Genomic DNA, 24633 nt, shown 5'->3' on the forward strand with positions numbered 1-24633 from the left:
TGCTGATAATGCAACTAAACTTTAAAAATCTCTGATTACCATTTAGCATCAATTGCATGGAAATCTTTCACAACTTCAATATCAATTAAGAGACAGACAATTAATGGTCCATTTTACAGAATAATAGAGCTAAACTATATTGAGCGAAATAAGATATAGTTACATGGGAATAACGATGGCATTACCAACTGAAATTGACTGATTTTAGTATAGAAATATGATTCATAAAATTTCATACAATTTAACCATTAAGTTGAATTGATAATTATGTTTAGAGATCAATTCTAAAATCCTAATTAAAATACTATTGAAAATCTTTTCAGTATGAGATTTTCATATATTCCACTTTATTATGCTTCAAACATGTGGTAAATTGCTAAGGAATGGAGTTATTTTTAAGAGATTCTATCTGTGCTGAGTTCAAAAGAATGCCCACTCTCCACAAATAAATAGTAAACAAAGGAAATGCATCAGAAAGTTGGAAAATAGTTTCATCATGCTTCTGAAGAAATTTCTTGATTTCTTGGTCATCATGACCTATACTTGAAATGTTGCCTTCTTTGGTTTCCTTTTGAAGAAGCTGCTCCAGAACCCAGAACAGGTAGAAAATGTTTTCATAGCGTGACACATCATAACTCGCTTGCTCCTACAAATAAACAACAAACTCCTTTAAAAAACTGGCTATAAATTACCTAAGAAAAATGTCATATGAAGATACCAGATTTTCAGGCAAAATAAAAATATTTGATATATTTAAAACCTTCTGTCATCCTGTCACTGGTGAACAATGGGGAAATTTAAAACATTTCCTTTTTTCAAAGACTTTACAACCATGGTGAATGACTTTTCTTTCTTGCTAGTTCATGAAGCTCCAAATCCCTTCCCTGTATTCTTGCAGAGAATACTCAAATGAATGTGAGAATACTTGGCAAGGAGTCTTACCAATGACTTGGCAAGGAGTCATTACCAGTGTTAAATTCAGTCTTTTGCCAAAACGTTTTAATTCATGGGACTTATTTTGATTGATATAAAACAATCCTAGAGTTGGTAGAGTCATAGTCTGTAGGTGACCACATGTGATATCATATTGAATCTTCCTGATACAACTCAGGAAGGAGTAGTATTGAATCATATACACAGTCATGAGAAGAAATGTAGATGCATCTTGCAGAACTTTTAATTTGGCCTAGATGGTTGAATGTGAGATAGATAAATCACAGAAAGGCCTAAAAACTAGATAATAGCAAGTATAAGATGAGAGAATGGCAGAATCAGTATAAAAATGAAAACTGGCTTTATCACTAGCTAATTAATTATGAAATGTGTCAGAAGCCCGATGAAGTGAGCAGATTGCTTATCACTATTCTACAGTCAAGGAAATGGATCCTCTGAAAAGTAGACTAATTAGAACTCAAATCCGCAGATGCTAACCAGGGACTTTTTTATTTTCTTGATACATTTTGTTCAAGTTCATTAAGAAAGTATTAACAGTGGGGAAAAAAGAAAACTCTTTTAGAACGATTTACGAAATACATTCACTGTATTAATACAAAAATGAAAGAACACTGTTTCAGAGTTGAGACAAATATATTCTTCAACAAGGTGACCCAATAAGCAGAGTAAGATATATACAGGCATACCTCATTTTAGTGTACTTTACATTATTGCACCTCCCAGATACTGCAATTTTTTCAAATTGAAGGTTTGAGGCAAACCTGCATCAAACTAGTCTATCAGAGTCATTTTTCCAACATGTGCTCACTTTGTGCCACATATTGGTAATTATCACAATATTTCAATTTTTTCATTGTTACTTTATCTGTTACAGTGATCCGCAATCAGTCATCTTTGATGTTACAAATTTAATTGTTTTGAGATACCACAAACCATGCCCATATCAGATGGTGAACTTAACTGATAAGTGTGTGTGTTCTGACTGCTTCACCAACTGGCCATTATCCATCTCCCTTACACTCCTTAGGCTTCCTTATTCTCTGAGACAAAACAATATTGAAATCAGGCCAGTTAATAACCCTACAAATGGTCTCAAAGTGTTCAAGTGAAAGCTTGCCTATGTTTCATTTTAAATCAAAAATTAGAAATCATTAAGCTTAGTGAAGAAGGCATGTCAAAAGTTGAAACAGGCCAAAAGCTAGGACTTGTGCCAAAGTTAACCAGGTTGTAAATTCAAAGAAAGAGTTCTTGAAGAAAATTAAAAGTAAAGTGCTATTTCACTGAACACACAAAAAATAAGAAGGGGAAACAGTCCGATTGGTAACATGGAAAAAAATTTAGTGGTCTGAATACAAGATCAAACCAATCACAACATTCACTTAAGCCAACACCTGAACCAGAGAAAAGGCCTAACTCTTCAATTTTATGAAGGCTGAGTAAGGTGAGGAAGCTACAGAAGAAAACTCTGAAGATAGCAAAGGCTGATTCATAAGGCTTAGGGAAGAGCCACTTTCATAACATAAAATTACAAGGTGAAGCAACAAATGCTGATACAGAACCTGCAGAAAGTTATCAAGAAGTTATAGGTAAGATAATAAAAGAAGGTGGCTACACTAAACAACAGTTGTTCAGTGCAGATGAAACAGCCTTCTGTTGAAAGAAGATGACATCTAGGAATTTTGTAGCCACAGGGGATAAATAAATGTGTGTTTCTGCATGTGAGATGGGTCTCTTGAATACAGCAAACTGATGGGTCTTGACTCTTTATCCAATTTGCCAGTCTGTGTCTTTTAATTGGACCATTTAGTCCATTTACATTTAAGGTTAATATTGTTATGTGGGAACTTGATCCTGTCATTGTGATACTAACTGGTTATTTTGCTCGTTAGTTGATGCAGTTTCTTCCTAGCATCGATGGTCTTTTCATTTTGACATGTTTTTGCAATGGCTGGTACTGGTTTTTCCTTTCCATGTTTAGTGCTTCCTTCAGGGTCTCTTGTAGGGCACGCCTGGTGGTGACAAAATCTCTAAGCATTTGCTTGTCTGTAAAGGATTTTATTTCTCCTTCATTTATGAAACTTAGTTTGGCTGGATATGAAATTCTGGGTGGAAAATTCTTTTCTTTAGGAATGTTGAATATCGGCCCCTACTCTCTTCTGGCTTGTAGAGTTTCTGCCGAGACATCTGCCGTTAGTCTGATGGGCTTCCCTTTGTGGGTAACCCGACCTTTCCCTCTGGCTGCCCTTAACATTTTTTCCTTCATTTCAACTTTGGTGAATCTGACAATTATGTGTCTTGGAGTTGCTTTTCTCGAGGAGTATCTTTGTGGCATTCTCTGTATTTCCTGAATTTGAATGTTGGACTGCCTTACTCAGTTGGGGAAGTTCTACTGGATGATATCCTGCAGAGTGTTTTCCAACTTGGTTCTATTTTCCCCATCACTTTCAGGCACACCAATCAGATGTAGATTTGGTCTTTTCACATAATCCCATATTTCTTGGAGGCTTTGTTCATTTCTTTTTAGTCTTTTTTCTCTAGACTTCTCTTCTTGCTTCATTTCATTCATTTGATCTTCAATCGCTGATACTCTTTCTTCCAGTTGATCGAGTCGGTTACTGAAGCTTGTGCATTTGTCACATAGTTCTCGTGTTATGGTTTTCATCTCTATCAGTTCTTTTACGGTCTTCTCTGCGTTGATTATTCTACTTATCCATTCATCCATTCTTTTTTCAAGGTTTTTAGTTTCTTTACACTGGTTATGTAGATCCTCTTTTAGCTCTGAGAAGTCTGATTGACTGAAGCTTTCTTCTCTCAACTCATCAAAGTCATTCTCCGTGTAGCTTTGTTCCATTGCTGGTGATGAGCTGCGTTCCTTTGGAGTGGGAGATGCGCTTTGAGTTTTTGAATTTCCAGCTTTTCTGCAATGCTTTTTTCCCATTTTTGTGGTTTTATCTGCCTTTGGTCTTTGATGATGGTGACGTACTGATGGGGTTTTGGTGTGGGTGTCCTTTCTGTTTGTTAGTTTTCCTTCTAACAGTCAGGACCCTCAGCTATATGTCTGTTGGAGATTGCTTGAGGTCCACTCCAGACCCTGTTTGCCTGGGTATCAGCAGCAGAAGCTGCAGAAAATAGAATATTGCTGAATAGTGAGTATTGCTGTCTGATTCTTACTCTGGAAGTTTCATCTCGGGGTGTATCCCACCGTTTGAGGTGGGAGGTGTTGGTCTGCACCTAGTGGGGGATGTCTCCCAGTTAGGCTACTCAGGGGTCAGGGACCCACTTGAGCAGGCAGTCTGTCCGTTCTCAGATCTCAACCTCCGTGCCAGGAGATCCACTGCTCTCTTCAAAGCTGTCAGACGGGGGCATTTACCTCTGCCGAGGTTTCTGATGCTTTTTGTTTAGCTATGCCCTGTCCCCAGAGGAGGAGTCTACAGAGGCAGGCCAGCCTCCTTGAGCTGTAGTGGGCTCCACTCAATTCAAGCTTCCAGGCAGCTTTGTTTACCTACTTAAGCTTCAGCAATGGTGGGCACCCCTTCCCCAGCCTTGCTGCCACCTTGCAGTTAGATCTCAGACTGCTGTGCTAGTAATGAGGGAGGCTCCATGGGTGTGGGACCCTCTGGGCCAGGTGTGGGATATAATCTCCTGGTGTGCCATTTGCTAAGACCCTTGGTAAAGCGCAGTATTAGGGTAGGAGTTACCCAATTTTCCAGGTGTTGTGTGTCTCAATTTCCTTTGGCTAGGAAAAGGAATTCCCTTCCCCCTTGCACTTCCCAGGTGAGGCGATGCCTCGCCCTGCTTCAGCTCTCACTGGTCAGGCTGCATCCGCGGACCAGTGCCAACTGTCTGACATGCCCCAGTGAGATGAACCCAGTACCTCAGTTGAAAATGCAGAAATCATCCATCTTCTGTGTCACTCACGCTGGAAGCTGGAGGCTGGAGCTGTTCCTATTCGGTTATCTTGGGTGCACCCCTGTGCCACATTTTCTTAATCCAGTCTGTCAATGATGGACATTTGTTTTGGTTCCAAGTCTTTGCTATTATGAATAGTGTCACAATAAACATACATGTGCATGTGTCTTTATAGCAGCATGATTTATAATCCTTTGGGCATATACCTAATAATGGGATAGCTGGGTCAAGTGGTACTTCTAGTTCTAGATCCTTGAGGAATCACCACACTGTCTTCCACAATGGTTGAACTAGTTTACAGTCCCACCAACAAAAAAAGTGTTCCTATTTCTCCACATCCTCTCCAACACCTGTTGTTTCCTGACTTTTTAATTATCACCATTCTAACTGGTGTCAGATGTTATCTCATTTTGGTTTTGATTTACATTTCCCTGATGGCTAGTAATGATGAGCATTTTTTCATGTGTCTATTGACTGCATAAATGCCTTCTTTTGAGAAGTGTCTGTTCAAATCCTTTGCTCATTTTTTGATGGGATTGTTTTTTTCCTGTAAATTTGTTTGAGTTCTTTGTAGGTTCTGGATATTAGCCCTTTGTCAGATGAGTAGATTACAAAAATTTTCTCCCATTCTGTAGGTTGCCTGTTCACTCTGATGGTAGTTTCTTTTGCTGTGCAGATGCTCTTTAGTTTAATTAGATTCCATTTGTCAATTTTGGCTTTTGCTGCCATTGCTTTTGGTGCTTTAAACATGAAGTCCTTGCCCATACCTATGTCCTGAATGGCATTACCTAGGCTTTCTTCTAGGGTTAATTTTTGTATAAGGTGTAAGGAAGGGATCTAGTTTCAGTTTTCTACTTATGGCTAGCCAATTTTCCCAGCACCATTTATTAAATAGGGAATCCTTTCCCCATTTCTTGTTTTTGTCAGGTTTGTCAAAGATCAGATGGCTGCAGATGTGTAGCATTATTTCTGAGGGCTCTGTTCTGTTCCATTGGTCTATACCTCTGTTTCAGTACCAGTATCATGCTGTTTTGGTTACTGTAGCCTTGTAGTATAGTTTGAAGTCAGGTAGTGTGATGCCTCCAGCTTTGTTCTTTTGGCTTAGGATTGTCTTGGCAATGCGGGCTCTTTTTTGGTTCCATATGAACTTTTAAGTCCCAGTTTTTTCCAATTCTGTGAAGAAAGTCATTGGTAGCTTGATGGGGATGGGCACTGAATCTATAAATTACCTTGGGCACTATGGCCATTTTCACGATATTGATTCGTCCTATCCATGAGCATGGAATGTTCTTCCTTTTGTTTGTGTCCTCTTTTACTTCATTGAGCAGTGCTTTGTAGTTCTCCTTGAAGAGGTCCTTCACATCCCTTGTAAGTTGGATTCCTAGGTATTTTATTCTCTTTGAAGCAATTGTGAATGTGAGTTCACTCATGATTTGGCTCTCTGTTTGTCTGTTATTGGTGTATAAGAACGCTAGTGACTTTTGTACATTGATTTTGTATCGTGAGACTTTGTTGAAGTTGCTCATCAGCTTAAGGAGATTTTGGGCTGAGACGATGGGGTTTTCTAAATATACAATCACGTCATCTGCAAACATGAACTCTTGTTGTAAAGAGATTAAGAATTTATATCAATGTGGCATCTATTTTATCACCATATCCACCAGTCTGCTCAATCCAGTGACCAAGAAAGTGATAAATGTGAGTCAAATCACAGGATGTTTCACCAAAGAAATGTGTGAAGATAAATTTTTAAGGCACTTGGGATTTAATCTATGATGATACTGGGCTAGACACTAAAAGAGCACATTACTTAGGGATCAGAAAATCACATCAACTTCCCTCTAGAATAGACTTGAACAAGTTTATCCACCTGACATTATTCAGATAACCAGAGAATATGTTTAAATAATGAAATCAAGCTAGTTTTGTAAATATTGTGTTACATTAGGGTGTTGGAGATAGGGAATTGGTTGATTGGATCTTTTTTCAGTTGTTCACATCTCATAAGACTCTTTTTAACACACACATCCTGAAGAAGGCCCTTTAGGGCCTTGTGATATTAGAAAAGCTTTAAAATAATCAATTCATATTTAGATTCCTTAGTACCATCCTTCTATGCAAAAAGGAATTATCTTCTAGATTACTACTGTCTATGAAGGATTTTCTTGATGGGGAAATATAGATAATGATGCATTCTCAGGTTCTTTACACATCTCTAGATGTGCAATTCACAATGAGCTTGAAATGGCTTCAGTAATTCACCACAGTGTAGTACTTCAATAATACTAGTAAATAATGTTAGTAATTTTTCTCTAGATACAAAGTAGCTTAAGAGTTGAGACTGTATTTTTTCACTTTGGGTAAAAATATGACAGTAATGATAATGATAACAGATGGTAGGTAACACTTATTTGAAAATGTATACTCCTTTGCTATGGCTTAAATATATAATCTTATTCTCCCAGCAATCCGATAGAGGAGTTATTGTTACTATTTCCAAGTTGTAGATGAGGAAAATGAAGTTTACAAAGGTTAAATAACTTTCCCAGATCATATAGCTAGTAAATGACTGAACTGGGATTTAGTAAAGCAATTAATATATGTTAATTTGATATTATTCCTTTACAAAGAAGGAATTCCCCACAAAGGATGTTACTTACAAAGTAATATTCTAGTTTCTCAAAGATCTCAACCAACAAGGGCCTCTGCCACATATGTCCTTATTGGGAGTCTCAGTAGATGTTTGTGTCAGACAAATACAAATCATCATTTTCTTTTTGTGATTCTTGTACAAACTCCTCTTCGTAGACCTTTTTTTCAGTTTACTCATTTTGCTATTACCTTGTTATAAAAATTCAGCTTCAAGAAACAGATTTGTGAAAAGTAAAATAGATTAATGAGAAAATCATTATTTTTAAATAAGTCATACAATGACAAATAGATTTTTTAAAATTTTATGTTTTATATATATATATATATATTTCACGTATACTTATGTACACAACTTGCATACTTGTTTAACTGTTTCTGATAGGAAAAAAGGGTAAAATATCAAGATCTAAAATACTAACAGTTTCAGAACTTTTCATCAAAGTTACTACACATATTAAACATAAACCCTTTAGAACTAGTCTCCTGGATTCAACATTTTAGGCAGATAATGCTATTATCTGTATAAAGCAAAATGGATTAATACTTATTGAGTCTTTTCCATCCTTCTTTTCTGGGCATTTGGATCAAAAGATGATTCACCAATCTATACCCCTCACTCCCTTTGTGCCCTGCCTCACAATTCTGCTCTAGGAAATTTCTCCTAATTAACTATACTCTGCTCTAACCAGAGCTTTACACTCCCTCAGTAGAGGCCGAACACCTAGGTTATGGGGAGAGAGAAAGAATATAACACAACCTTTGGAAGAAACATACTTTTAAACCATATGTGCTTCTGTTGTAATCATGAGCTCATTGATTTTATATATGGAAGTATGTATATAACCTGCATGTGATTTTTCGACTCTGTTCTTGAGCATTGGAGCATTGTTGCAAGCATGGCCAGATGCTCTACTGCACTGGGCCCCTAGCTAAGCCCCTGCTTATTTGTTAGCTGCTTTGTTGCTTTCTCCTATGCTTCAGAAGTTTCAAGCTAGTTAGTAAATGACTTACAGAGAGTTAACTTCATCCCCCTAGAATTCAGGACTAAAATTGACTGCCTTCTTTACTTTCTACTAAATAACAAAGGATAATTTATTAAAAGTAAGGGTAAGTTTCCTACTGAATTATCATGGTGACAACTGACCTTTTCCTTTAAAGTACCATGTTGAATGTATTCTTTTAGAGACAACTCATTTTCGTTGTTATTACTTCTGTCCTATAAAATCTGGCACAAAGAATACCGACCCAGTGGTATATTATATTCAGTGAATGTTTAGTTTAACATTTATATTATGTGGCTATACTCCTTGACTTAATTTTGTGCTCTATAATATTCTAAATATTTTCTTTCACTTATTGCCTGTGTAGTAGTGAGAAAAATGTCATGTTTTGCTTTTACCCCTTCCAGTGGAGCATGCTTTTTTCTGAACATGTCAGACTACAGCTCTTCATGTCCTCGGCTAGTGCTCATTATCAAATTGATTTAATGAACCATTGCATTTTTATATTTTACAGCATTAAATATAAAATTCCAAACTACAAGTCGAACCTCAAATGTATGGTCCCCTTTGTTACATTTTTTTTCATCCAAGGAATGTGACTTTCCTTTTGTCCCTTTAGATCTCTCTGTCTTTTCTGTATCAGAGATAGCAGAATGGAACACCTTTTAAAGAGTAAGGGACCTGAAGATTTCCTTCCCTGCCTAGATGAAGTCTCAAGGTTTCAATTTTAAAGGACAGAAATGGAAGAAGGGAACCCTGGCATAGTGCAGGAAAGGAACAACCATCCTGTGTGAGTATACTGGGCTGCACATTGCCATCAGGAATCTGACCCTTTCTATTGATCCATGGGTGACCCTCATTCTCAAGTTTACAAGAAGCTATTCTACTTCCAAGCACTGCATCTATATTTTCAAGCAGGAACGTTGATAAAGGGCAATGTGAAATGTGCATTTGATCCTATTTTGCCACTCATTAATGAGCTCTCCCAAACGCCTAACTCAGTTACTTATACTTACATCTCTTTAACCAACATTAGATAAAAAGACACTCAGTAATGTAAATATTTAACTGATCCATTGTCACCTGGAACAAAACTGGAGTCTGTTCACGAGGAAGAAAGAGAAATGGATATGGCTTACTATCTGGTGATTTTTTTTTTTTTTAACCAGAAAATTATCTCATTTTCTGAAAGCTCTCCATTATATAAAATGTGATTAGAAGATGGTAAGTAATCACGGGATTGTAGAATTTTCCTGTCCAGCTCTTTTCCAACTAAAAGACCTAGATGGAAAGATAAACTATTAGCATTATATCAGATACACACAGCCATCCTGCTCCATCCTGCTATTAAGGCTCATTCAGCTGCCTGGAGAATGTTCAGGCAAAACACCTTAATGCTTTCTAGATGGGCATGTTCCACCTACATTGGATGCTTTCCAGTGCTGGTGTGGATAAGTCCAGCTTGACTATTAGTATATAAAAATTACTCTAAAACTAGTGGAAGAGTATCAGCCATCACTTCATCCATGTTGCCACAAATGTTGTTGCAAATGACAGTATTTTATTCTGTTTTATGAGTGAATAGTATTCCACACACAGACACACATCTTTATTCATTCATTCTTAGATATGCATTTAAATTGATTCCATATCTTGGCTATTTGTGAATACCATCATAGTAAACATGCATGTGTAGATAGATGTTTCTTTGACTTAAATGTTAAACCTGAAATTATGAAACTACCAGGAAAAAAAAAAAAAAAAACAGGAAATGCTTCATGAAATTGGGCTGATCAAGAATTTTTAAATAAGACCTCAAAATACAGGCAATGAAAACCAAAATAGACACATGGAATCATGTCAAATGGAAAATCTTCTGAACAGCAAAGGAAAAAAAATGAAGAAACCCACAATGAGATATCACTGCATCTCAGATAGAATGGCTATTATCAAAAAGCCAAAAACAAACAAAAAAAATTGTTGGCAAGGATGCAGAGTAAAGGGAATCTCTTATACAGTTTGTAGAAGTGAAATTAGTACATCCAAATTTATATATCCAAATTTCAAATTAGTACATTATGGAAAACAGTAGGGAGATTCCTCAAAATATTAAAATACTTTTACCATATGTTCCAACAATCTCATTACTGGGTATATATAGAAAGGAAATAGAGTTGTAACTTTTTAAAGTACTTCAATTCCTCTTCAATTCAAAACAGTGAATGTGTATTAAGGATCTATTATGGGAAAGAAAGACACAGCTCTCAATATGTTTAGAATCTAAACAGGCAATAAAACAAATATATAACTAACCAGAATATAAGGCAGAATATTTAAAAATCTATAAAATTGTAGGGATCAAGAAGGTTCAATGAATACATGGCATCTATGATAGGTACTGAAGACTGATCAGGATGCTGGTAATTGGAGACTAATGATAAAAGTCATTTCAAATCAAAGGAATATATATTTTATATATATATACTTATATTTTTGTGATAAGAACACTTAGAATATACTTCTTAAAACAATTTTTAGGTACATACTTATTTTTATTAACTTTACCATGATGCACAATAAGTATCTTGAACTTATTCCTTGTATCTAACAGAAATTTTGCGTTCGCTGACATCTACCCAGTACCCTTATTCCTCGGTCTTTGGAAACATTTTAGTCTCTGTTTCTATGAGTTCACCTTTTTTAGTATCTATATATAAGTGAGGTCATGTGGTATTTGTCTTTTTGTGCCTGGATAATTTAACTTAATGACCTCCGGGTTCTTCCATGTTATCCCAAATGACAGGATTTTCTTTCCTTTTTAAGGCTGAATAAGAGTTCATTGTGTATATATAGTACATTTTCTTCACCTGTTCATCTGTTGATGGACACATAAGTTGATTCTCTATGTTGGTTATTGTGAATAATGCTGCAATGAATGTGGTAGTACAGATATTTCTTTGACATAATGATTTTTATTTTCTTTAGATATATACTCAGTAGTAGAATTACTGGATCATAGGCTAGTAACATTTTTTGTTACTAGAGGCATCTCTGCACAGTTTTCTGTAATGACTCACCAATCTACATTCCAACCAACAGTTTACAAGGGTTCCCTTTCTCCATACCCTCACCAACAATTATCTCTTATCTTCTTGATGATAGTCATCCTAACAAGTATGAGGTGATACCTCATTGTGGTTTTGATTTACATTTCCCTGATTATTGGTAATGTTAATGCATTGTTTGATATACCTATTGGCTATTTGTATGTCTTCTTTTGAGAAATGTCTCTTCAGGTCCTTTGCCCATTTTTAATCAGGCTGTTTATTTTTTTATCTACTGAATTGTTTGACTTTCTTATATTTTTTAGTATTAGCCTTTTATCAGGTATATGATTTGAAAATATATTCTCCCATTCTGCAAGTTATTTCTTCATTCTGTTTATCGTTTCCTTGGCTGTGCAGAAGTATTTTAGGTTAGTATAATTCCATTTGACTAGCTTTTCTTTTCTGGCCTGTACTTTGGGATCATATCCAAAAAAAAATTGTCAAGACCAATGTCATAGAGCTTTCTCCTTTTTTATGTAGCAGTTTTACAGTTTCAGATCTTAAATTTAAATGTTTTATCTATTTTGAGTTGATTTTTGTATGTGGTGTGAGATGAGTGTCTAATTTCATTCTACATGTGAATATTCAGTTTTCCCAGCACCATTCATTGAAGTGATTGTCCTTTTTCTATTGTACATTTGTGTTCTTTTTTGGGAAACCAATTGACCATAAATGTGTGGATTTATTTCTGGGTTCACTATTCTGATCAACTGGACTATGTCTATTGTTAGTTCAATACCATACTGTTTTGATTATTATAGCCTTGTAGCAGACTGTGAAATCAGGTAGTAGTATGATGCATTGAGCTTTTCCCTATGTGTTTAAGATTGCTTTGGCTATTTGAGGTATTTTATAGCTCTTTAAAATTATTAAAATTTTTTATCTTTTTCTGTGACGAAATTCATTGGAATTTTGATAGAAATTGTATTGAATCTGTATATTATTTGGGGATACTATAGGCATTTTAACAATTTAATTATTCCAGTCCACGAACCACGAGCATCTTTCTGTTTAGTTGTGTATTATTCAATATCTTTAATCAGAATTTTATAGTTTTTAACAACCTCCTTGGTTAAATGTATTCTTAAGTATTTTGGATTTTGTATCTATTGTGAATGGAATTATTCTCTTGATTGTGTGGCTAGTTCATTGTTAGTGTATAGATTTTGTATCCTTTGTGAAAGGAAAATACATCTTGGGGCCTCCATATCACTAAGCTATAGAGAAAAGTCAAGCTGGGAACTGATTAGGGCCAACCTGTCTCCCATTTTATCCAAAGTCACCCCTCTGCTCACTGAGATAAATGGATATCTGATTGTCTCCTTTGGAGAGGCTAATCAGAAACTCAGGAGAATGCAACCATTTGTCTGTCATCTATCTACCTGTGACCTGGAAAGCCCCCTCCTGGCTTCAAGTCTCACCTTTGCTTCAAGTTTTCCCGCCTCTCCAGACTGAATCAGTGTTCATCTTGCATATGTTGATTGATGTCTCATGTCTCCCTAGAATGTATAAAACCGAACTGTATTCTGACCACCTTGGGCACATGCCATCAGGTCCTGAGGCTGTGTCATGGATGCATGTGCTCAACTTTGGCAAATAAATTTTCTAAATTAACTGAGACCTGTCTCAGATTTTGGGGGCTCACACCTTCCACTTTACTTATTTATTCTGACATTTTTTTTGATGGAGTCTTCAGGGTTTTGTATATATAAGATTATGTTGTCTACAAATGGAGATAGTTTAACTTCTTTCTTTCTAATTTAAATGCCTTTTATTTCTTTTATTGTTTTTTTTTTTTATTTTTATTTTTTTTGACCAACTGCTCTGGCAAGGGCTTTCAGTACAGAAAGTCCCCGACTTGTGATGCTTAACTTACAAAATTTCAATTTAAAGTCATGTCAAAGCAATGCACAATCAGCACAAACCACACTTCAAGTACTTATACAACCATTCTATTTTTCATTTTGAGGACTATTCAGTTAATTACGTGTGATAGTCAAAACTTTATTATAAAATAGGCTTTATTTTAGATGTTTTCTTTCCAAATGTAGTGTAATCTAATGTATGTAAGTGTTCTGAGAATATTTAAGGTAAACTAGGCTAAACTACAATATTTGAGAGTTTAGATCTATTAAACACATTTTGAACATACGATATTTTCAACTTACAATGATGTAATCCCATTGTAAGTTGAGGAACATCTGTGCTATGTTGAATGCAAGTGGAAAGAGTGGGTATCCTTGTCTTGTACTTGGTCTTACAGGAAAGACTTTCAACTTTTTACCATTGATTATGATGTTAACTATGGACTTGTCATGTATAGCCTTTCTTGTGTGGAGGTACATCAGTTGTATATCTAATTCATTGAAAGTTTTTAGCATGACATGATGTTGAATTTTGTCAAATGCCTTTTCTGTATCTATTCAGATTATCATATGGCTTTTATTCTTCATTATGATAATGTGGTGCATTACATTTATAGGCACATTTATGTTACATATAGTATAGCTACCCTTTCTATATTTGGTTTTCATTTGCTTGGAATATCTATTTCTATCCCTCCACTTTAAGTGTATTTGTGTACTTAAAGGTGAAGTCAGTGTCTTATAGGCAGCATTTAATTGAGTAATATATTTTTTATCCATTCAGCCACTCAAGGTTTTTGGATTGGAGAACTTAATCCACTTACTTTCAAGTAATTGTAGAAAAGTAAGAACTTAATATTGTGATTTTCTTGTTTTCTGGTTATTTTGTACATGTTTTTCCTTCTTCTCTTACATTCTTTGCAATTACATATTTTTCTCTAGTGTTAGGCTTTGAATTTTTACTTTTTATATTTTATGTATCTACAAAGCTTTTTGCTTTGTGGTTACCATAAGACTCATGTAAAGCATCTTATAGTTATAACAGTATGTTTTAAGCTGTTAACAATGTAGCTTTAATTTTCTTTCCAATTTTTTTAAATTTTAGGTTCAGGGAGTACATGTGTAGGTTTGTTACATGGGTAAATTGCATGTCACAGGGGTTTGGTGTACTGAATATTGTTTCACATAGGTAATAAGCATAGTACTCAGTAGGTAGTTTTGCATTCCTCACTCTCCTCCCACACTCCCTACTCTCAAGTAGGCCCAGTATCTATTGCTCTTCTCTTTTTGTCCATGTGTACTCAATACTCCATGCTGCAAAGGACATGAACTCATTCATTTTTATGACTGCATAATATTCCATGGTGTATATGCACCACATTTTATTTATCCAGTCCAGAGCTGATGAGCAGTTAGGTTGATTCCATGTCATTGCTATTGTAAATCCAATTTAACTTTCATTGCATAAAGAAATCTGCACTTTTACTCTCTCCCCACATTTTATGTTTTCAGCATCACAATTTGCATCTTTTTGTATTTTGTCTCCTTTAACATATTATTTTAGCTACTATTATTTTTAGTATTATTTTCTTTTAAGCTTCATACTAAGATTTAAGTAATTTACATGCCACTTTTATAGTGTTAGAATATTCTGAATTTTACTTTGTACTTCCTTTTTACCAGTGAGTTTTATACTTTTGTGTTTTAGGTTACTAATAGCATCATTTTCTTACCTTAAATAATTCATTTTCACAATTTTTAAGACAGTTCTGGGGGCGATAAACTCTCTCACTTTTTGTTTGGGAAGTCTTTATCTCTTAATCATTTCTGAAAGACAGCTTTGCCAGATAAATTATTCTCGATTGGCAGTTGGTTGTTGTTGTTGCTGTTTTTGGGGGGGTTGCTTTTTCTAGGCATTTTGTATACATCATCTCTCTCTCTTTTGACCTCTAAAAATTCCATTCATAGCCTTCTGAAAACTCCTTATATGTGATATGCTTTGTTTTCTTGCTACTCTCATGATCCTCTTTTTGACTTTGATTTTTGAATCTGTGACTCTAATATGTCTTTGTACAGTTTTGTTTGGATTGAATGTAAATAGACACCTTTGCTCTTTATCAGAAAATTTATATCTTCCTATAGATTGTAGAAATTTTCAGGTTTTTTTTTTTTTTTCTTCCTTTTTTATTTGAGGTGGAGTCTCAATCTGTCTCCTAGGCTGGAGTGAAGTGGCACGATCTAGGCTCACTGCAACCTCCACCTCCCAGGTTCAAGCGAATCTCCTGCCTCAGCCTCCCAAAGAGTAGCTGGGATTACAGATGTATGCCACCATGCCTGGCTAATTTTTTGTATGTTTAGTAGAAATTGGGTTTCACTGTGTTAGCCAGGATGGTCTCGATCTCCAGACCTCATGATCCGCCTACCTCGGCCTCTCAGAGTGCTGGGATTACAGGCAAGAGCCACTGAGCCTGGCCAGCTTTTATTAAAAATATATATATTTTTTATATATATATATACATATATATATATATGATTTCTATTCCTTTATATTTCTTTCTCTTCTTTAACTCATAATTTACAATACTTGATCTTTTGACTCTGTTCCATATATTTGGTTTTCTTATTTTCTTTGTGTATTTTCAAATAACTTGTCTCTAAATCTTTTTTTCTACTTGATGCATTCTGTTATTGAAAATATTAACTTTTTATTTATTGTATTTTCAGCCCCAGAATTTTTCTTTTTAAATAAAATTTTAATATATCTGTAAAATTTATCATTTTTTTATTGTTATCCTGATTTCAATAAGCTAATTCTGTGTATTTTCTTAAACTCCGCTGAGCTTCCTTAAAATAATTATTTTCAATTATTTCTTAGAAAGTTTGCACATCTCCATTTCTTTGGGGTAACTACTAAAATATTGTGGTCTTTGGGGTGATATGCTTCTTTGGTTTTTAAGGTTTCTTGTTGCTTTATGCTGATGTCTGCACATTTGGTGGAGAAGTCACTTATTCAGACTCTGCATACTCTTTTTGGTGTTGAAAGATCATGCTTTTTGGGGTGGGTGTGTACAGCAGTGCTTGCTGGTTGGAGTTCAGAGGTTCCAGCACCAAGGGTGAAGTTGCATAGTCTCTGTATAGTTCTGTCAGCTGATGTCAGGGTTGATGAAGATTGCAGGCATCCTTAGCAGCAAACACTGTGGATATCTGCAGTTGTGATGAGAATTGCTGGGACCGTTAATAACAATCACTATTAGGGTTCTTTCAGTCTTTTATTTTCCTGCTGGAGAAGTCATAATTGAATAAATCCATTTTGTCATTGGGTTAAGTTTGCTAGCCCTTTTATTTCCGTGGTGGCACTGGAGTCTGATGAGTTGGTCAAGCATAGGACTGAGGCCTAAAGTACAGGCCTGCAGGGAGGGAATACTGACTCTGGAGTGTGGGGCAGTAATGGCACTGGGCTCAGAGCACAAGTGCATCCATTGCCACATTGGTAACTGTATGCAAGGCATGGGTGATTATGAAACACCTGGGAAGCCAAGAAAGACAGGCAGGCTCAGAGTTCACTGTGGACGTAGCTCTCCATGGCTGCTATGTTTACACCCAGAGCATGGGCATGCTCAAGAGACCATGGCTTCAAAGAGAAACATCTGAACTAGCTCTGTATGACTGTGCACTACAGCATCTGAGACATTTATACATTCTTTTGTTGATAAATGCTGAGATAGATTCTAGATCTTGGCTACTGTGAATAGGGTTCCACTAAACATGGCGATGCAGGTATCCTTCTGATATATTGATTTATTTTCCTTTGGACAAATACTCAGTAGTGGGATTGCCGAATTGTATTGTAATTCTATTTTTTGTTTTTTTTTTTTGAGAAATCACCATACTGCTTTCCATGTCTACATTAATTTGCATTCCTACTAACAGCACATAAACATTCCATGTTATCCACATTCTCACCAGCTTCTGTTTTTTTTGTTTTTTTGTTTTGTCTTCTTAATAATAGCCATTCTAACTGGAATGAGATGGATCACATTGTAGTTTTTATGTGGATTTCCTTGATGATTATGTTGAGCATTTTTTTGTATAAATGTTACCCATCTGTATGTTTCCTCCTAAGGCATGTTGGGGCTCATGTCCTTTGCCCACTTATTACTTGGATTATTTATTTTTTATTGTTGCATTGCTGGGGTTTCTTTCATACTGTAGATATTAGTCCCTTTTTTAAGAAAAATAGTTTGCAAATATATTCTCTCATTCTGCAAGTTACCTCTGCCCTCTTGTTCATTTCCTTTGCTACACAGAAGCTTCTTAGTTCAATACAGTTCAATTCAACTATTTTTTGTTTGTTTGTTTGTTTTCTAACTTTTACTTTAGTTTCATGGGATACATGTGCAAGTTTATTACGTGGATAATTTCTGTGTCACTGCAGTTTGGTATACAAATGATCTTTTCACTGAGGTAGTGAGCATAGTACTCAATAGGTAGTTGTTCAGTTACTACCCTCTCCCTCTGACCCTACCTGCTATAGTAGTCCCTAGTGTCTATTGTTCCCATCTTGCTGTTCATGTGTACTCAATGTTTAGCTTCCACTTATATGTGAAAATGTGTGGTATTTGATTTCCTGGTCCTGCATTAATTAATCTGCTTAGGTAATGGCCTCTAGCTGCACTCACTGCTGCAAAAGACATGATTTTGTTCTCTTTTTATAGCTACAATAGTATTCCATGATATATATAATGCATATATTATATATTACATATATATTTTACATATATTACACATATAAAATATATATGTAATATATTTTATATATACATATATATGTAATATATTTTATATATTACATATATATGTATGTATATATAAAATATCTCTTTATCCAGTCCACTGTTGATGGGCATCCAGGTTGATTCCAAGAATTTGCTGTTGTGAATAGTGCTGTGATGAACGCGCAAGTGCATTTATCTTTTTGGTGTTTTTGCCTGTGTTTTTGAGGTCTTTGCCTTAAAATCTTTGCCTAGACAAATGTCCTGAAGTGTTTTCTCTGCTTTCTTCTAGTTGTTTCATAGTTTCATGGCTTATATTTGTCTTTAATTGATCTTGAGTTGAGTTTTGTATATGGAGAGGTAGTGGAGTCCATTTTCATTCTTCCACATATGGATATAAAACATACTTAACATCATTTACTAATGAGGGTGTCCTTTTCCCAACAGATGTTCTTGATATCATTGTTGAACATCACTTGGGTGTAAATATATGGAATTATTTCTGCATTTGTTATTCTGTTAAATTAGTCTATATTTTCTTTTATACCAATACTATGTTGTTTTGGTTACTTAATCATTGTAATATATTTTGAAGTCAGGTAGTGTGGTCCCTCTAGGTTTGCTCTTTTTCCTCAGGATTGCTTTGGATATTTGGACTCCTTTTTGTTTCCATGTGAATTTTAGGATTGTTTCTATTTATATGAAAAAATGATATTGGTATTTTGAAAAGGATTGTATTGAATCTGTAGAATATTTTGAGTAGTGTGATCATTTCAGTGTTAGTTATTCCTATCCATGAGTATAGGATGCTTGTCCATTTATCTGTGTTCTCTTCCATTTTTGTCATCAGTAGTTTGTAGATGTCCTTGTAAAGGTTGTTAATCACTATCGTTACATGTATTTCTGTGTAATTTTTGTAGTATTTTAAATGGGATTATCATCTTGATATCTTTCTCAATAAGTTGGTTATTAGTGTCTAGAAATTCTACAGGGATTTGTATATTTTAGTTTTCTCCAACTTTTCTGAGTTTATTAGATCTAAGAGTTTTTGGTGGGCATTAGATTTTTCTAGATAAAAGATATCATTTGCCTAAATGAACAGTTTGACTTCCTCTTTCCCAATTTGGATGTATTTTATTTATTTCTCTTGCCTAACTGCTCTGGTTAGGACTTCTAGTACTATGTGGAATAAAAGTATTGTAGTTAAACTAAGCATCTTAGTCTTGTTCCAGTACAAAGAGGAAGAGCTTTCAGAATTTCTCCCGTCTGATGTTAGCAGCTGTGGCAGTATCATATATGGCCTTTATTGTGTTGAAGTATGCTCCTTCTATGACTAGTTTATTGAACTTTCCCATTATGAAAAGAAGTTGAACGTAATCAAATGTTTTACATGCATCTATTGAGATGATCAGATGGGTTTTGTCCTTTATTCCATTGGTGTAAAGTATTATATTTATTGATTTACATATATTGAACCATCCTTGCATTTCTGGGATGAATTCTACTTGATCATGATGTATTTTCCTTTTAATGTGCTGTGTATTTGGTTTTCTAGTATACTGTTGATTATTTTTGCAACTCTGTTCATTAGATATATTGACCTGTAGTTTTATTTATTTTTCACTTCTTTGCTGAATTTGGCAGTAGGGTAATACTGATCTCTTAGAACAAGTTAGGGAGAATTCACTCCTCTTCAGTTATTTGGAATAGTTTGAGGATAATTTGTGTTATTCTTTCTAAGTTTGGTAGAGTTCAACAGTGAAGCCACCCAGTTCTGAACTTTTTTTTGTTTGTTAGAAGATATTTTTATTACTGATAAAATTTCATTACTTGTGATTGATTTGTTAAAAGTTTTCTATTTCTTCCTGAATCATTTTTGGCAGGTTGTTTGTGTCCAGGAATTTATTTATCTTCTCAAGATTATCAATTTTTTAATGTATAGTTGTTCATCATAGTCTGTGATGATCTTTTGTATTTCTATGGTATCTGTTGCAGTGTCTCCCTTTTCATTTCTGATTGTATTTTTTTGGATATTCTCCCTTTTTTCCTTTGGTTAATCTAGATAACAGATTACTGATTTTGTTTAGTTTTTGTTTTTTTTGGAAAAACTTTTGTTGAGGCTGGGCACAGTGGCTCATGCCTGCAATCCCAGTACTTTGGGAGGTGAGGTGGATGGATCATGAGGTCAGGAGATCGAGACCATCCTGGCTAACATGGTGAAACCCCATCTCTGTAATGTAAAAATACAAAAAATTAGCTGGAAGTGGTAGCGGGCACCTTTGTCCCAGGTACTCCAGAGGCTGAGGCAGGAGAATGGCATGAATCCAGGAGGTGGAGCTGGCAGTGAGCTGAGATCACGCCACTGCACTCCAGTCTGGGCAACAGAGTGAGACTCTGTCTCAAGAAAAATAAATAAATAAAAAATAAAAACAAATAAAAAATAAAACTTGTTGATCTTTTATGTTGTTTGTCTGAGTTTCTATTTCATCAGTTCTGCTTGATCTTTATTAGTTTCTTTTTTTTACTATTAAGGGTGGATTTGGTTTGTTACTGTTTTCCTTGTTTCTTGTTTTGAAAGTTTCAAACAATCTAATATCATTAGATTGTTTGAAATCTTTCTTTTTATGTAGACTTTTATTACTACAAACTTTCAGCACTGCTTTTGTTGTATCTCATATATTTCGAAATGTTGCATATTGATTTTTATTTGTTTCAAGACATTTTTAAATTTTCTCCTTAATATTTTCTTGGCCTAATGCTCATTTAGGCACATATTATTTCATTTGAATGTATTTGAACAGTTTCTAAAGTTCCTGTTTTTACTGATTCTGTATTTCATTTCACTGTGGTCAGAGATGATACTTAAGACTATTTAATTTTTCTTTAGATTTTTAAGACTTTTGTGTTCTAACACAGTCACTCCTGGGGAATATTTCATGTGCTGATAAGAAGAACTTATATTCATGGAAGAAATGTTCTGTTAAGTGTCTGTTAGATCCATTTGGTCTGATGTTCAGGTTTAAATCCAATGTTTCTTTGTTGATTTTCTGTTTAGATAATCTGTCTAATGCTTAGAGTGGGTTGTTGAAGTTCCCAACTATTAGAGTATTGCAACCTATCTCTCCCCTTAGATCTGGTAATATTTGCTTTGTATATCTGTAGACAATGGTGTTGAGTACATATATGCTTAAAATTGTCCTATTCTCTTGGTGTATTGTACCTTTATCATCATACATTGACTTCTTTATTTTCAGTTTTTTTTAACTTGAAGTCTACTTTATCTAAGTATCACTTCTCCTGCTGCTTTTGACTTCTATTTGCATGGAATATTTTTTCTATACCTTTATTTTCAGTCTATATGTATCTTTACAGGTGACATGAGTTTCTTGTAAGAAGCATATAGATGAGTTATATTTTTAAATCCATTCAGCCAATCTATATCTTTTAAGTGGAAAGTTTAATCTGTTTATATTCAAGGTTGTTATTAATATGTGATGGTTTATTCCTGCCATTTTATTAATTGGTTTCTGGCTGTTTTATGTATCTTTTGTTCCTTTCATCTATTTGCTTTTTATTGTGATTTGGCAGTTTTCTATATTGGTAACATTTAAGTCCTCTGTCTTCCTTATTTGTTTGCTCTACTAGTTCATAATAAACTTTTGTGTATTTTTGTAATGGTAGATATCATCATTTCACTTCTGGTTGTAGGATTCCTTTCAGCATTTGTTGTAGGGCCAGTCTAATGGTGATGAGTTTCATCATATTTTGCTTGTCAGGGAAATACTTAATTTTTCTTTGTGAAGAATTCCTTTATTGGGTATATTATTCCTGATTGGCAGATGTTTTTTTCTTTTTTTAGACTTTGAATAAATCATCCTCTTCTCTCTTGTCCTGTAAGGTTTCTGCTAAGAAATCCACTGTTCGGCCGGGCGTGGTGGCTCAAGCCTGTAATGTAATCCCAGCACTTTGGGAGGCCGAGATGGGCGGATCACGAGGTCAGGAGATCGAGACCATCCTGGCTAACCCGGTGAAACCCTGTCTCTACTAAAAAATACAAAAAAAATTAGCCGGGCGAGGTGGCGGGCGCCTGTAGTCCCAGGCTGAGGCAGGAGAATGGCGTAAACCCGGGAGGCGGAGCTTGCAGTGAGCTGAGATCCGGCCACTGCACTCCAGCCTGGGCGACAGAGCAAGACTCTGTCTCAAAAAAAAAAAAAAAAAGGAATCCACTGTTCATATGATGAGTTTTCATCATATGATGACTTTTGACAGTTTTATCAGATATAAGTATTACTACGTATATCTGGGTGATCTAGTGTTGGGTGCATATGTGTTTAGAATTGTTATATCTTCTTTCTAATTGGTCCCTTTATCATTATATAATGACCTTTTTTGTTTCTTTTTACTGCAAAGTAATGTACAGTAAGAAAGATCTTTTTGAATTTTGTCCCTTTGGGGATCTCTGAGCTTCCTGTGTTTGGCTGTCTAAATCTCTTTTTAGACTTGAGAAGTTTTCAGCTATTATTTTGTTAAATTGCTTATCTCTTCCTTTTGTTCTCTCTTTGCATTTGGGGGTCACAGGAAATTCAAATATTTGTTTCCCTTATCATGTGCCATATGTCACATATTCTTTATTCTTTCTTTTTCCCTCTGTCATTTTTACTTTTATCTGACTGGGTTGTTTCAAAAGATCTGTTTTCAAGTTCTGGATTTTTCAGTTCTGCTTGATCTAGTTGATTGAAGCTTTCAAATATATTTTGTATTTTATTCAATGAATTATTCAGTTCTAAAATTTCTCTTAAGTTCTTTTTCATGATACCTATTTCAGTGATACATTTCTCATTCATATCATGAATTACTTTTTCTGATTTCTTTGTATTATTTGTGTTCTATCTCACTGAGCTTTTTTAAAATTGATATTTTGAATTCTTGTTCCAGGATTTCATAAATTTATTTTCCATAATAATTTGATGCTGGAGAATTACTGTGTTTATTTGGAGGCACAATCTTTCCTTTTATCATGTTTCTTGTGTCCTTACTTTGATATATGAACATCTGGTATATGAGTTGCTTTTCCCATTTTTGAAATTTGTTTTTTAGATGACTTTTTCCTAAAGATAAATCCATTATTTTGGTTGTATTAGGCACATGGTGTTGCTTAGTTTGGGTGATGTTGATCAGATTCTAGGTGCATGCATTGTGTGATCTTCATATGATTTCTTCAGTTCTAAACAGTATTAGTATTATTTCTTATTTCTCAATGGCTTTACCAACTAATTTTACATAGTATTCTAAATCTTTGTTGTCAACAATGTTTATAGTATCTTAACCAAAAGAAGATTCCACATCAAGAACCCACTTTCTTTGCTTATCCATTAGAAACCAGTATGTATCCATTCAAGTTTTATTATGAGATTGCAGCAATTCAATCACATTTTCAGGCTCCATGTCTAATTCTATTACACTTGTTATTTTCACCACATCTGCAGTGACTTCCTCCACTGAAGTCCTGAAGCCATCAAAGTCATTCAATACGGGTTAGGGTTGACTTCTTCCAAACTCCTATTAATATTGATATTTTGTATTTCTATCATGAATAACACATTTTCTTAATGACATCTAGAATGGTGAATCCCTTCCAGAAGGTTTCCAATTTACTTTGCTCATATTCATCAGAGGAATCAATATCCATGTTAGCTATGGCCTTATAAAATAAGTTTCTTATAAAAGACTTATAAAAAAATTACTTCTTGATTCATGGGCTGCAAAATAGATGTTTGTAGACATTAAAACATTAATCTCGTTATACATCCATCAGAGATCTTGGATGATAAGGTGCATTATCAATGAGCAGTAGTCTTTTGAAAGGAATCTTTTTTTCTGAGCAGTAAGTCTCAACAGTAGGCTTAAAATATTCAATAAACAATGCTTCCATCCAGGCTTGTTGTTTTATTGATAGATTGCAGCCAGAGTAGATTTAGCATAACACTTAACGGTTCTAGAATTGTTGGAATGGTAAATGTGCACTGGCTTCAAATTCAAGCCACCAACTACATTAATCTTTAACAGTAAAGTTAGCCAATCCTTTGAAGCTAAGCATCATAGGCTCAAAATAAAGGAATGGAGGAAGATCTACTAAACAAATGGAAAACAAAAAAAGAGCAAGGGTTGCAATCCTAGTCTCTGATAAAACAGACTTTAAACCATCAAAGATCAAAAGAGACAAAGAAGGCCATTATATAATGGCAAAGGGATCAATTCATCAGTAAGAGCTAACTATCCTAAATATATATGCACCCAATACAGGAGCACCCAGATTCATAAAGCAAATCCATAGAGACTTACAAAGAGATTTTCATAAAATAATAATGGGAGA

General features: G+C 34.9%; 1 protein-coding gene across 1 annotated transcript in view; it reads right to left on the minus strand.

Annotated features, from left to right (window-relative positions):
- Nucleotides 1-330: 330 nt before the first annotated feature.
- MEI4 (meiosis-specific 4 homolog (S. cerevisiae)) overlaps nucleotides 331-24633 on the minus strand; it is a 224719-nt gene continuing 200416 nt past the window's right edge. The window contains exon 4 of the mRNA XM_011953553.1: nucleotides 331-646. Coding sequence (XP_011808943.1) covers nucleotides 377-646 — 270 coding nt within the window. The 3' untranslated portion in view covers nucleotides 331-376. The remainder of the gene's footprint in view (nucleotides 647-24633) is intronic.

The sequence above is a fragment of the Colobus angolensis genome, unplaced genomic scaffold, assembly GCF_000951035.1.
Source record: "Colobus angolensis palliatus isolate OR3802 unplaced genomic scaffold, Cang.pa_1.0 Scaffold367, whole genome shotgun sequence".
NCBI classification, from domain to species: domain Eukaryota; kingdom Metazoa; phylum Chordata; class Mammalia; order Primates; family Cercopithecidae; genus Colobus; species Colobus angolensis.